Raw genomic sequence first — 15,987 nt, forward strand, 5'->3', positions numbered from 1 at the left:
CAGACATTTTATTGCTTCGTCAAACAAAAAAAGTTGACTGGAGGCCCGATATGGCCTGATGACAATCGAAATAACGAAACGGGGATCTTGGGGGTGAAGCCCTCGAAAGTTTGGTTTATAACGCTATGGGTGCGCAAGACGATCGTTTTTAGGGGGCCTTACAATATGAGGTGGGGGCGCTGGAGCACGAAAATTTTCGAAAGGGGGCGCTGGAGGAAAAAAGGTTAAGAACCACTGTTCTATACCATCTTCTTTTACTGTTCATTCGGTGTGCATGCCTCCTCTTTACATCGCCTAGGCCAAGGTGGGTGTCTGATTCTAAAGGCTAACGCCAAGTCGTTTCGACACCTTCCTATCTTTCAATATGTAGCTGTTTTTTGTGGTGTATTGAACTGATAAATTGCGAATAAACAGAACTGATATCATCTACTATCTTAACAGTTGGATATCATCTATTCCCTAATCCCTGGATTGATCAATCCACAGATTGGCCGTGAATTCAAATTTAATCACTGGAATTTTTGGCCTTTTCATTCACCTTTCATGGACCACTTTGATAGACCTGACCTATTGATCTCGCATTCCATGACATGCCACCCCATTTCTTGTAGCTTGCTTTTTTCTATACTATCTTATTTACTTTTCATTCAGTGTGCAACTGTGCATGCCTCCTCTTTACATCGCCTAGGCCAAGGTGGGTGCATGATTCCATAGACTACTCCCAGTCGCTTCGACACCTTCCTATCTTTTCATTGTATCGCATTTTGTGGCGTCTTGAACTGATAAAAATTGCTAATAAACCAATGATGATGATGATGAAGTAAACTTCCATCATATATAGCCTACTACAGGAGGAGCATACCGATATATGAAATCAAAAGCCCGTAACAATACTCAACGCTGGTAGATTTATTGAGTGAGCGTAAAGCGTTGCATCAGGGCCTACTATATAGTAGGCCCTGGTTGCATCATCAAAAAAATTCTATAACACAATGCAGACATAGCTATGATGAAATGTTGGGGTGAGGCGGCATCTTCTAATTGACAACGCGAGGCAGTGAAAAGAATGACGTCATAATGACTGGCCAAGTTCGCCCACCCTAACAACGCCACTGAATGTGGGTCGCCGTCACACAAATCAAGAGAATCTGGCTTCACTATAAGATGCTGTAAACAACTTCTCAAGGGCGTTTTCAGTTCACAAGTTCCGTAACCCCTCATCTCCACACATTGCATTGGAATGACACAGGACTGACCCCACAGAAATACACGACGAACATATTACATTACTTCAAACTTCAATTAAAACCAATGGTCATAATAAAATTAGCGCCGTCAAATTAGCGAAGGTTGTTATTTGCGTATCGGAAAATCCATCCAATTTAAACCAGATAGCTGGAGTATTCATCTCCCCAATTAATGTCCATTAGTCACGTGTCCATTTTGCGCGGGAAGGGGTTTGCGTGCGTAGAATCGTCTAAACTTAGCGTCGACCTCCGTCAAATAGTATGTCCCCGGAAAGATATTATCAGGCGACATGCTCGGCTTGTAGTCACCTGCATCAAATCGAGATGAAAGCAGATTTTCAATAATACATGTACAATTGAATAGTATATTCAAATTGAAATGAACCCGTATATTTTCGGCTGACACTCGTCAGGGGTAATCGTAAGCAACTAGCGGAGCATGAAAGAACATTGTACATCCAATTGTATACTTAAATTCTCCGTCTCCAACAAGCTCTTCACTTCAAATAACATATTAGATTGAATATTGCACTTTGCTTACGGCAGTGGTTCTCAGCCTTATTTAGACGTGATAGTGAAAAATTTCTCCCCCCCCCCTTATCGTCATAGCATAAAATGCAACCAGAATGCTAGCAATCCCAACGGACGCTTGGATGGCAAGGAAGGTTATGACTGTTGATGAGAGGATTCTCAAATATGAAATAAGGACTATACACGGAGCATTAACCATGGTTTGGAGGAAAAAATTTCCAGTTGACTGCAGCGTTGCGCTCCCTTCAGATGCTTCACACGGCCCTGCTATCCCCTTTCCAATAATAGTTACATTATCAACAATACTTTTTCCCTCGCCGTTGAATCCTTTAAACCTCGATTGGTTGGATCACAGCATCTACAAGACGTAGTACGCGGCTACCAACATTAATGGAAATGTCATTTCTGTGAATTCTTAATTAACCCACTGCATTGTCACCGAGTAGGCTACAATGAAATAGGTATGGTAAAATAAATACCAATTCATGCTGATTCAATTGATTTAATGATTCAATTTAACTGGCATCATTTTCTTTGCGGACATATTTTCGACATTTTCAAAGTGATTTGTCAAGATATTTCTTCAAATTTTCAATATCCGTAGTCTTATTGAGGAATCACCAAGAGAAGTCTTCATTTGTAAAAATATTTGAGAACTAACAACCACGGGGCACCATTGCGGCGACCGGCGATCATCATTAACACTAAGACGAATGCCTTCACAATGTATCATGCGTTGATTCTTCGTGACACAGGCACTGAGCAGTTTCTGGAGATAAATTTGATTCTTAAAATAATGCCTTGCTCACTCACACTTCAAGTGCGTGTCCGCTCTTAATTTTAGAGCATCTGCGAATTCCTGCGGCGAAACCTCCTGTCGATTATCCAGCCGACTAACGGTGTCGCTGATTCCTGCGAAACCAATGTTACAGCAGCGATTGAGAGATAGCTAAACCCAAGACTCGATATATAATTCGTGTAGAACCTATATTGTAACGGAGGAATCGTCTGAGCAGTATTTCCTTTGTTATGTACAAGCAACTTGCATATTAATAGCAGCACACTACCAAATTCTAGTGATTAGCGCCACCGTTATATATTATAACTAAAAGCGATTTTTTTGGACATTTCAAAAAAAGTCAAAATTCTAGCGTTCGGTCAAAAAATTGTCAAAATTGTTTACAAAGTCAAAATTTTTTGCAGCCTGCATTTAATTTGTATTGTAGATGTTTGCACTGTCTGAACTTATCATTTTACATTTTTCATCTTGAAGCCTACTTTATAGGCCTGCCATTGTAGATGGTCCATTGTCTGCTCATTGTGAATCATAATCGGTCAGGTGAAACAAATAGGTTGACAAGGTGTTACGCTCAACGTACCGCAATATCCTAACTGAAGCAAGACTGCGTGGCCATCGGTTCTTATATATTGTAATTGTCAGAATGAAGCAGCACGGTTTGTCACCAGCAGTGTACGCACAACTTCTGTGTTGCCAGCGAACAACTGGTGCTGTTGAACGTTCTTTCTCCATTCTTAGTAAGGACAGAAACTTTCTACCAGAGAATGTAGGAAAGTATCTTTCGTTTTACTACAATTTTTTAAAATTATTTTATCATAATGCGTGATGTAGCTACTGAAATTCTTCAGAGATTCAGATCTCGTTAAAACAAAGTTTTTTCATGAAAAACTTAAGTCAAAAAGTTTTTCCAGGCCAAACTACTTCGTAAGGACAGACAGCTGCAACAAGAACTGAAGATATCTAGTACAATTTTAACGTTATGTGCGAAAACGCCTGATTTACTTAAAAACACAAGGGCAACATTTTGTCAAAATTAGGTTTTTAACATAAGATAATGTCAAAATGTTCGTTTTTAGGTCAAAATCTTCCTGTTTTTAGGTAAAAAAATCGCCCTAATTATAACTAACATTCTGATTGACGCGAAATTACACAAGTTGCTATCAAATACCTTTTAATAATAACGAATCGATAGATTGCAGAATTTCCAGAGAAAATCAGTAATTAGCCTATTTGTACCAGCACATCGACAAAAATGTGAAACGTGTCAAGCTCTTGATCCATCAAGCAAGTCGAACAAAACTGACGGCTTCAGAAAGTCGAGAAATACAGGACAATATCAATACTAGTCAGCCCGCAATATTACCGGACCGCAATTTAACGCGAGACCCCTGCAGTATTCATTTTTGTCGCTTCCTTTTACGTTGTACTTTCTTTAATCCAGCGTGCGCGCCTCCTATTTACATGCTGTAGGCCAAGGTGAGTGTCTGTTAAAAGACTACTCCAAGTCCTTTCGGCACCGTCCTATCTTTTCATTAAATCGCAATCTTGGGTGTATTGATTTGATAAAAATTTTAATAGAACGATGATCAATATAATTTGAGCTTGAATCCGAATCGCGACTAGAGTAATTTTTGAAGGTGAAATGTTGTTCCGATAATTCCTTCACACCACAGCATCTGAAAACGTGGCAAAGGGCTACTCCTACTCATGATTATAAAAGCGATATTTCTCAGCAGTGATCAATCTGTATGATGTAGTGATCATCGCCACAAGCCACAACGTGTTATTTCTGATCAAGTTCAATTGGCAATATCTTATGTATGGTCGAATGAAAGGGTTTCTATTTCCGCTTTTCCCTTCCAAGGGTAAGTAAAAGAAAAGTATAAGGAGGACTGTCATCTTACCGTGTAAAAGTTTCTGGAGTTTCGCCTTCCTTGCGCTGTCCTCTACGGCGCACACCTTCATAGAAAACATGGAAGCCGCGAGACCGGAGCCGTAAGAAAAAAGTCCAATCCTCCTTCCCGATAACTCACTCGAGGAATGGCTGCAACAAGATATATTTCATGTTCTCCATACACATATCATCCTTGTAGCAATACGAGCCCAGCTCAGTATCAAGTTGTGACGTATATTTCATTATGACATCGTATCACGATAGAGGTGGTCAGTGGGGTTGTTCAAAAATAACTTTCATCCTCAAAATTTTTTGGCTATTCGATAAAATTCGATACTTTTACGAGAAAAATAGGACATATAGGCGTCCTAGAAGGACACTTTCAATTTATTGGAAAAAAGAGGACAAATCCTCATAAAAGAGGACGAATGGTAACCCTATGCTAGTCTGTAATAAACAATAATACTTTTGGTTACAATCTGTTAGCTAGCTAAGGAATTTGTGACGATGGCTATCCCGCAAACACTGCGCCCAACAGGCATAGGTCCAATGGTATTGTTGTGAGTAATCAAATAACGCGTCAGTAACTGCAGATTTAACCCCTGTCAAATTAGCTCCGCCGTACCGACGCAAGGTAGTGTCTTAGTGATAATGCATTCGGTGATCTTGACGGATGGGTTAAACTTCGAACAATCTTCACCATCTTCAACTAGACACTTGGAACACGATAAAGCCATCCAAGAGGCTATCTCAAGTGTTAAAGCGTGAATCGTATCAGCTGACATATCATATAGATATGTATAAGAGTGATGACCGCAGCCACAGATCACAAGACAGTTAGTATTTTCAATATAACCCCAGACGGGAGACACCAATCAACACCCACCCATACATAACTAACTTTCAACTACTTACACACAAAGTGTCACAAATCGCCACGGCCACAGTACAAAAACCATAATCTCAAGGAGATAACCACAAAAAGCCTGGTTTACATCTTCCGATCAACAATCTTGTTCAGATCAGAGAAGAGCGACAGGGTCCTGGTGAAGTGATATGTTCGGCAATTGATTGATATGTAACGGAGCACCATCAGTGCTACAGCTTGGTCACAAACAGGCTGTGCAGCTGTACTAACAACTTGTCAGATCCTGAGACGAAAGCAAGGCAAACAGCTGACGACAATAACATTACAAATAGGTTAGGAGACCTTTTCCACTTTTATTTGTGCGCCTTGGAGTCGACTTGCATCAAAATATGCCAACCTAGTCTCATAGTCATGTGCCGACAGGAGTTTGTGTACCTTTTAAAAATAGTAAATTGAGCACAAGCGATCTCTTCGCCTCAATTATTCAAAATTTCGTGCCGGTCAGCGGTGACGTCATATTTGGTGATACGATCGTTAATATCAGACTTGCACAACTAGGTAATTATAGTTGCCTAATTAGAGCAAATTGAGAGCAATCTGATTGCGATCTAATTTGTTAAAATGTTTCTTTGCTCTAATTCTAATCTGACTTCTGGTTTTCCTGAAAATGCTGCAGGAACTGTACACTAGGGCTTTTCAATACTTCAAAAATGACTTTTTTTGTCAAATCGTATTGGCCACGTGATAAAATTGTTAGGTTGCCTAATTCAAGCCTACACACAAAATTTGGTTCCATTCCAGCCAGTAACCGCTTTGCTACAGGAGAAGAAAGTTTCTATTTATTATATAAAAATAAATAGCAAAAAATTTGAAAATTTTCTGTTCACCCCATGAAAGTGTTAGGCTGTCTATAGAAACAATGCTCACCAAATTTGGTTCAATTCCAACCAGTGGAAGTGGAGTTATTGCCATCGAAAATTTGGATTCGAATAAAATACGGTAGTATATACGGTGAGCACAACTATAATAAACGAAGAATTGGTCACAGTAAATACCATTTTATTCAAATCCAAATTTTTCGACGGCAATAACTCCGCTTCCACTGGTTGGAATTGAACCAAATTTGGTGAGCATCGTTTCTATAGACAGCCTAACACTTTCACGGGGTGAACAGAAAATTTTCAATTTTTTATTATTTATTTTTATATAATAAATAGAAACTTTCTTCGGTTACTGGCTGGAATTGAACCAAATTTTGTGTGTAGGCTTGAATTAGGCAACCTAACAATTTTATCACGTAGCCAATACGATTTGACAAAAAAAGTCATTTTTGAAGAGCCCTACTGTACACGCGAAACGAGTCAAGTCTGGTGTACAGACGTTTGCCATTCGCATGCTTACGAAAATGAACTTCGCCTTGATACGAACTGAACTTGATTGAATATCAAAGTTTTCGCGAATTCAGTAATTTTTATTCTAATCTTATTTGAAAAAAGCTGTATATAGCTATAATTGTAATTCTATAATAATTTGGAAAATACTGAAAGCTAAAAGTTTCTCATTATCCAAGTTTGGTTGATATACAATGTTATTTCCCATTCTCTACTAGTCGCTGACAATTACCCCTAACGAGTGTCAGCCGAAAATATTCGGGTTCATTTCAATACCAATATATGTTATTGAATAGTATAGCCTAGCATATTGATATTGAAATTAACCCGGATATTTTCGGCTGACACTCGTCAGGGGTACGGTAATCGTCAGCAACTAGTAGAGAAAGGGAAAGAACATTGTATATCAACAATCGTATCACAAAATATGACGTCACAGGGACAGGCAAATTTCGAACAATTGAGACAAAGAGAGTGCTTAAGCTCAATGTACTGTTTTTAGATGGCACACGAGCCCACTATTCAACTGTATATCAAAGTTATGTGCCTCCACGAAGCTCTTCGAATATATATTACCTTTGGACCTTTAGCACTAAATGCAAGTTTATCATCCGTAGCAAAACTGTTTTCGCAATCACATATTTGTATGCAACACTGCACAAACGCACAAGCTTGTCCGTCAGGATTAAAAATATATTAGCTAGAAATCCGATATCTTTAACACTTACTTTATAAGAGTCGAAATCAGACAGCTGTATAGAGACGGTGTGTACATGTTGCCCACTCGACTCGCGATAGTTAATGAATTCTCTGTTTTGGATTGAAACATGGCGGTGCTCGCTGACATGAAAGCTGTTTCCACTTCTTTGTCAAAAATTGAAGACTTGAGATCTTTGGCTCTAAAAAGTCAGTATTTTAAGAGCATGACGCGCGATCCTTTTGCGTTAAAAATGAAGTGTCCGCCAGTCCGCGGATTGTCAAGTGGTGACTTCTTTCTTTACGTATGTCATAACAAACTCAAAACTTCATTTGCACAATCTACTGCAAACTGCATGAATGTATATTATGGCTCCTAAAAATAACATTTTGTTTAAAAATTTTACTGGCTGCTTCATAAAATTGTTAGATTGTTAAACTTTGGCTCAATTCCAATCCGTAGAAGCAAAGTTACTGATGTTCAAAAATTAGCTTTTCAAATCACAGTATTTATGGTTGGTAGATCTATAATAAATAATGGAAGAATTTGCAACCGTAAATATTATTTTTTTCAAACCCAAAAGTTTGTACTCCAGTAACTTCGCTTGTACTGGTTGGAATCGAGCCAACTTTGTTGTACAACGTTTTTTTTCAGACAAGCTAACAAGTTCATGATGTAGCCAAAAAAGCCAATATCATTTGAAAAAAAAATTATACATTTATTTAGTATATTATATCTTGTACAAATCATGGAATATCCCATAAATGTTCCGCCGTTCCGGTGTACAGTAACGTGTTTACGCCAATTCAAGTGGGCAATATAAGGCATCGTAAAACAGTAGCTTAGTTGGATTTGGATTGGATTTTCAAGGTCTATTCTAGACTTACGCTTGGACTTAGCGATAACCACCACCATAACTCAATAGCATTGTAAAACTACAAGTGAAATATCTAAATTCGACGACGAAAAGCTCTCACATAGATGCCGCACACAATGTCGTCAAGTCAGTATTTCATAAGTCGATCAAATTGTCATTTAATTTCCCACTGCACCAAGTGACGTGCTGTAAGTTTGCAATATCAAAAGCGTGACACAGCCAAGCAGGAATAAATGGTTCAAATGCAATGCCAAGCAACCTGACTTTAAAGGTATTGATCAGAGATATCCTATGTTTATACCTGAAATTGTCTAGGTTTGAAAAGTTCCTTTGATCCTTTTCCGTATAATAAATGGTTCTATTTTGAAGAAAATCGTTGAGGGCAAGTCTGGCAAGTGATTTTTTCACCAATTTGCAATACGGACTGTGAAACACCATGAAGTCGAAGTCGCGCAACGAAAATTCGTGCTCTGAAAAGAAAAGTGGAAACTGATGAACACATTTATGTACTGGATGTTGGAGATCGTCACAGTAAGGGCGCAACTTGAACCAGTATTAAATAAGTAGACTTTAATACTGTAATTCACTGCTTGGTTGCCCCATTTTGTCCAATATCAATATACAACGCCTCATATAGGATAACACATAGTTACATGTCTTTGTGTATCACAAAACTTCACATCATGAAACTAGATATATATATCTTATGACCTCAGGCTGGGAATATCTATTCTTGGGACATACCTATCAGATTACTACAGTGCGGACAAAGTCCAATATTTAATACAAGATTCAATCTGCAATAGAAGTACGGTACCTAAGGCTTGGATGTTAAGATATCGTTGTACACTGTACATGTGTTTTGTCACACAAGTTACAGTTCAGAAACTGATATTACTTTGTCCTTCCATCTAAAGCCATGCTCATCACACAATGCATTAGTAACCGCAAATATAAAAAATTCATTCCAATTCTCTACTAGTTGACGATTACCCCTAATAAGTATCAGCGGAAAATATATGGGTTTATTTCAATATGAATATATTATTTAATTCCATATTGAAGTTCGGCACTTCCAAGAAGCTTCACCAACTCTAGCTAGCTTCTTGGCATAAAATTGCAAATATAGCTTCATACGGGTGCTTGCCATAACAAAGTAGCGTGCTTTAGATGCATGAAAGCAGCTGGTAAAAAGATAAGTTTTTCTGCAATGTATATTGGGCCTACATGCTAAAATAATTAAACATCCAAAACCAAATGCCTCGGCTACATACCCATGTGGAATTTATTTTTGGCCTTTTTACAGTAATTCAGGTAGCAGTTGTCAAGCGCGGTGATATAGCTCTGAACCGAAAGCTTCCCGTCGACGATAGGATATTCCGAGGTGAGATCGGGTTTGTAGAAATCATATGCGTGACGCATGTATGTGGAACGCACCCCTGATACAATTCAGAATGACATCTGTCCTTTGATCGTTACACAAAATGCGTCCAGAAAATGTAACAATAAAAACGGACCAAGATACATATATTCAAACTACAATATTTAATTTTGAAATGTGTTGTCGGCAGTTAGTCATATACTAAGCCTACAATATCGATTTCTGGACTTGACTAATTCCATAGCATGATCCGAAACTATGATGAATCATAATATGCCACTAAGTGCGTAGTAAAATCCATTACATCACAAGAAAGGAAACATGCGAAATATAGAATTTGATGTTAATAATCAGTTGTAATGGTCAAAGTAACAATGTGGTGCTTAAGAATAATAAGAATAATCCCTTTTTTTCTCAATTCATAATCAGTCCAATAACAAAAGTCAGACTGTATAATGTAAGTAACATGTAATGACCATTCTAGACAGACTATTGTTTGACAGTAAGTGACACCCTTCAACAGCAGCAATTAGGATGATGTGAGGCATATTAAAAAGTAGCTTGACACTATGATAAATAAGGCTGTGCTTCACAGGATCAAGGAAACAAACCTGGTTCAACAACTAATGGGGCATTCGGTCCAATCAACATGGCAATAGCGCCCGCGCCGCCCGTACATCTCGCATTTCCTTCACTGTAAACAGCAATATCGCCGCAAACCACAACAGCATACCTTCCTGCAAGTCAATAAACAAAGATTTATAATTACATCCAGAAACACACAAGGGTTATCTATCGTCTTCTCTATGATTGCGGCAATCAAGTACAGCAAATGATCCCAATAAACTTGCCATTTGTTTCAATTCTCTCAGGAATTTACTTTGTTTGACAATTTAGCATTATATTACGTTTGCCGTTATTAGTTCCATGTAATAGCCTATACATATTATGATCGATAGCAAAAATAAGTATCGATTGGGAATATTACTGCATCTGCTGTTCCATCCAACAAGGGATATCTATAATACTTATACAAGTGAAGTGGAAACAGGACATAGAAGGTAGGCCTACTGCAAGATTCATCTCTTGTCAAGCTTTTGAACAATTGCATACCCCAAATTGGTGAGCTAAGAAAGAATCATTGATATTCATGTTCTGCGGCTTGTGGCCAACGTGTAATGTCAGTAAACTGGACGAACCAAATATTGGAGTAACTAACTAACCATCCCAAGACGAGCTTTCAACCCAAGACAATGCGTTGAACAGAGCATTTGTCCCGCCGTAGCATGCATTTGTTGTGTCTATCCCTTCGACGTCGAAGTTTCCCGAATCTTCGAAAAGTTTCATCAGAACACTTTTGACGCTTTTTGATTTGTCGATGATAGTTTCTGTACCGACTTCCAATCGACCTAAAAGTGAAAAATTATCAAATTGAATGATAAGTCAGATCCTGTCAGGAGCAGGGCGTCGAAAACTGTGGTCATCTTCCGTTAAGTGACCACAACTTGAGATTTCACAAACTGCTTTTATATTGACCCTAGAAATGCACTATGATTTTGGTCTTGGTACTAGAACCTTCACATAACCTACTTGGAAGACTAAAGTTGGCATTGTTACAAACAATAGCAGTGCTACAAAACAATGTGTTATCGATGGCTCATAGACAATAGGCAGACCTTGTGTGTCAGAATCATCAGTCTGGTGGGAGTCTGGCAATGCTCCCAATGTGTCTTATATTGCAATAATTGGGTAGAATAATTGTTGATTCAAATACTGGACCCTGTAGAGAGGGGTTCTATTGCTGCGACCACAATATCAAGAATTTTAGAAACAGTGTAAAAGCAGCCTTCAAATGCCAGAATCAATTACTCTCAAACAGCTGCAGTGTACTTGATGATCAGTCAATTCATTATGCTGCAGCTAGTAACTACATATTATACAAATGGATGTATCACTTCTACTATAAATTTCAAATCATAATTTTTCATGTACCGCATACTATAAAACATGTTTGTGTCTTGGGCGAAATTTGTATTCCGCATTTCACGTATAACATATTCAATAAATTCACTCATATCAATCAAATCGATTAATCTCTGAGAGAAAACTCGGTACCACAAAGCAGAAAGCCCAAGCACAGAAGTGGGATCTTAGTAGTACGGATGCTTACCAATATCTGCATATGAAATATCATTTTTCTTCATTAAATTTGCTAGAACGGTGAGGCATAAAGAGTTGATATCCTCATTGTCAGAACAAAATCCCATCTGAAGCTGGCCTAATCCTTTTGTATATTTCCCTGGTGATGCGCCATCAAATTCCTCCAATTTCATTTGATCCACGAACATTGAAGGGAAGTATATCTCCATCGCCAACAGACCGACATCTTTGGGGCGGACTGAATCATGACATTCTTTGAAGTGTGGCATTACTAAGTGTTATGAATATTACTTATAAATTCCTTTTTAAAATATTGCAATTCTTGTAGTATAATAAAAATGATTTAACTGGCATAATGATAATGGTAAATAAAGATGATAATAATAATTTATATGATCCGATCAAGATAGCGTAATGGTTAAGCGCCCGGCTTCTTGATCGGTAGGTCGTGGGTTCGATTCCCGGCCGGGTCAGACCAAAGACCTGATTAGTAACACTGGTATCCATGGCTTCCCTGCTTGGCGCTCCTGCATTACTGGGATAGCATGGAGGGGTGGTGCATGACTTAGAAAGCTGTAAAGGCTATATCTGCACTTCCTTGTCCAGCGGCATATGCACATCATGCACTCATGGTATGCATATGCGCAGATCGTGTGTATGTGTATCATGAGTCGGTGTATATGCCGCAAAAACATCAAGGACAAAAATAAACTACGTCCTTACCTTTCCTTTCCTTTCCTTTCCCTGTATTGTATGAAGTAATAGTGATTATGATGGAGTTAACTACGTAACTGCATGTTTGATTCAGTCCATAACATAACATCTGGCTGCACTGAATCAGAACCATGTTCATTTTGTTCTCTTATGTGTCCAACACTCACGTTGCAAATAGAAACTGTTCAAGAACCTCGCCTATCTATTTTCCATACCATGCTGAAGTATCCCTCACCCGACCACATAGAAATGAGTTAAGGTACCTGAAAGTAGCACTCGTCCTTTCTCGAAAACAAGTATACTTCTTTCATAAGCTAAGCAAAGACCAAGCAGTTGCACTACGTTTGACAAGCTGACGCGTGCGTTTTTTGTGACCCGATTCTGTATCGTGAGTATTTATATTGTGGACACACCTAACATCCACCCATTTTTTACACTACTGTTATTCTGGCAGAAAATAGCTACATCGCGCACTGGCGCCGTATGTATCTCAGTGGCAGTAAAGAGTTGATACCGTATTGATTATTGAGAGAGAGATGATATTCTCTTTCGCCTGCACCATTGAGATGCTTTGACGACGGAGATGCGATACGACCGTAAGGTCACCTAGTCTGCACTCCCGTTTTTATTTTCTTCTCCATGCTATCCGTGGATGCTGAGCGCCCAGCACAGGGGCGGCCAACCCGTGGCCCGCGAGAAGGTTTTGAGTGGCCCGCGCGGTAATTCTCGAAATCTTCATCATCATTGGTTTATTAGCAATTTTATCACTTCAATACACCACAAAAAATGCGATACACTGAATAGACAGGAAGATGTCGAAGCGACTTGGATTTGTCAATGGAATCGGACACCCACCTTGGCCTAGGCGTAGTAAAGAGGAGGCATGCACACTGAATGAAAGTAAAGAATACAGTATAGAAAAAGAAAGCGACAAGAAATAGGGCGGCATGTCATGGGAAGCGAGATCGATAGGTCAGTCGTGGTCCGGTAATCTTGAGGATGGACTGTATTTATTTAGTAGTAATTGCTTGTATTTCGACTTGAATGTGGACATGCTCGTCGACTGTCGGATGGCCGGCGGGATACTGTTCCACACATCAGGTCCGGCATATTTGATGGAGCGATGATCTTTTCGGTCGATCATATGATATTTGGACGACGTGGACGCGCGTGTGTTGTACTTGTGCGCTTTTGATTCAGAGGTAAAGAAGTCATTGAAATATTCGGGGCAACGACCGCAGTGAAACTGATACATAAACTTGGCGATTTCTAGTTTCCGCATATCTTCTATGTTTAGGACGCCGAATCTCTTCAGCAGCGACTTATTGGATGGGCAGCCAGGCCCCTTTGGGGCCCTAGCTATGATTCGGAGCACTTTATGCTGTAGTTTCTGCAGTGGCTTGAGTGCAGTTTTACTGGCAGCCCCCCAACAGAGGATGCCATAATGTAACTTCGATTGGATTAAGGATTTAAAGAGTATCAGGAGAACCCATGCTGGCATGAAGCGCCCAAGGCTGTAGAACAGGCCGCACTTCGGTGATAATTTAGTTTCTAGGGACTGAATATGACCCTTCCAGGACATGTTCGAGTCCAGTAAAACTCCGAGATATTTGGCATTATCTGTGTTGGAAACGGGCTGACCAGCGATATTAACGGTTAGGTTATTTTTTGAATTGACTGTCAGCAATTGCGATTTCGAGGCGTTTATGCAAAGGTTGTTCTGGGCCGTCCACTCATGGACTTTGGGCATTTGGTCACCAGTCAGGGCATCCAGCTCTGCCGTCGAAGATGCGGAAGAGAGGAGGTGAGTATCATCAGCGAACAGTGTGGTGTTCAATGAGGAGGTTTCAAAAATGTCGTTGACATATAAGGTGAAAAGGACCGGTCCAAGTACTGAGCCCTGGGGTACACCACAGGTCACCGGGTGAGGAGAGGACAGGGTGTCTGAGATCGCAACCATTTGTTGGCGTCCAGTGAGGTAACTTTTCATGAGCTCAAGTTGTGGGCCCCGAAGTCCGTAACGCGCCAATTTCGAGATGAGAATTTTATGATCTACGCAGTCAAACGCTTTTTTTAGGTCGAGAAAAATGCTACATCCCACATTTCGCTTCTCTGAGATATCATAGTACTGTTCGGCCACTGTTAGGAGGGCATGAGCGGTTTGGTGTTTGTTTCGGAAGCCAAATTGTTGAGGGGAAATGACAGACATTTTGGCGAGGAATGAGGACAGGCGGGAGAGGAGCAACTTTTCGAATACAATCCCGATGCATGGGAGAACAGATATCGGACGGTAGTTGGTGACATTAGTTCTATCCCCAGCTTTGTGTACAGGGACTACTCTGGCTTTTTTTAGATAGCTTGGGTAGACTCCATTTTCTATCATGAAGTTGAAAAAATGGGCCATATATTGACCGATATGCAGGCTTATCATTTTTAAAAACCATGATGGGATTTGGTCATAGCCGTCGGCCTTGTGCGATTTCAGTTTGTGGATGGCTACTTCTACTTCGTATTTGGTCGTAGGTTCAAGCACAATTGACTGGGATAACGATCTCACCTCTGACCTGGCCGACACAGGTTTTGTAATAGAAGAAGCAATATTTGGGCCTACGTTACAAAAATATTCATTGAAGTGATTCGCGATGGCCGCCGGGTCTGAAAGTTTGTTTCCGGTATCCGAATTCACAATTTCCGAAACAGACTTATGGCCTTTTTTTCGATGTAGGAGAGAGTTAAGTCCTGACCATGTTTTTCGAGTGTCCTTTATGTGATATAGATATAGATATAGATATATTATAAAAAGAAATTAGCTACCCGGGTATTTTTTTTGTGAACTTGCAAGGCCAACCAACAATTTGATTAGCCTTACCGCAAAATTGGGATGTTTACGACTAAGGTATCAATTCCGAATCCGACTGTCTCAAAATTGTCCAGAAGCCATTCCGCACGCTATCCAAGCCCGTCTGATGCAAAGTCACTCAACTAGTTGCTCATAGTTGAGTGACTTTGATCTGATGCTCATCATTGCTCATGCTCAGTGGTCACGTCAGTCTGTACAACCATAGTGTCCTAAATGTAGGCTTACCATATTTTGGAAATCTAAAAAGAGGACACTTTTTCAGAAATTTGAGACTTGCAAAACCGGAGGAGAATTCTCCAAAATCGGTGAATTTTTCCCACTTTGTGATCGGTTGACTAAAAAAAAAGGTCAACTTTTCGCTCAGAGCTCAAATCGCCGTTTTTCACTCCGAAATACCCGCCGGGCGTCACTTCATCATCATCATCATCATTGGTTTATTATCAATTTTATCAGTTCAATACACCACAAAAAATGCGATACAATGAAAAGAAAGGAAGATGTCGAAGCGACTAGGAGTTGTCTATGGAATTGGACAGCCACCTTGGCCTAGGCGATGTAAAGAGGAGGC

At 39.7% G+C, this 15,987-nt stretch overlaps 1 protein-coding gene across 1 annotated transcript; it reads right to left on the minus strand.

Moving 5' to 3' along the window:
- Positions 1 to 1,281: 1,281 nt before the first annotated feature.
- LOC145438740 (hydroxymethylglutaryl-CoA synthase 1-like) lies at positions 1,282 to 12,181 on the minus strand. Its single transcript, XM_080316093.1, has 9 exons — positions 11,856 to 12,181; positions 10,909 to 11,094; positions 10,297 to 10,422; positions 9,579 to 9,743; positions 8,606 to 8,774; positions 7,459 to 7,629; positions 4,482 to 4,621; positions 2,592 to 2,690; positions 1,282 to 1,556 (listed from the first exon to the last, which is right to left on the minus strand). Exons 1-9 carry the CDS (start codon positions 12,112 to 12,114, stop codon positions 1,417 to 1,419), a joined length of 1,455 nt encoding a protein of 484 aa, XP_080172219.1. The 5' UTR covers positions 12,115 to 12,181; the 3' UTR covers positions 1,282 to 1,416.
- Positions 12,182 to 15,987: the final 3,806 nt, after the last annotated feature.

The sequence above is a fragment of the Botryllus schlosseri genome, chromosome 5, assembly GCF_051294905.1.
Source record: "Botryllus schlosseri isolate E-star chromosome 5, Bs_hap1, whole genome shotgun sequence".
NCBI lineage: Eukaryota > Metazoa > Chordata > Ascidiacea > Stolidobranchia > Styelidae > Botryllus > Botryllus schlosseri.

Bases quoted from the DNA above. Each gene is read 5' to 3' on its own strand.
- LOC145438740 (XM_080316093.1), bottom strand. From the start codon at position 12,114: ATGCCACACTTCAAAGAATGTCATGATTCAGTCCGCCCCAAAGATGTC. The intron at 8,775-9,578 runs GTATGTAGCCGA...TTTTCTTTTCAG, and splicing joins CAAAAATAAATTCCACATGG to AGCACGAATTTTCGTTGCGC. The intron at 1,557-2,591 runs GTGAGTGAGCAA...GATTTGATGCAG, and splicing joins AGCGGACACGCACTTGAAGT to GTGACTACAAGCCGAGCATG.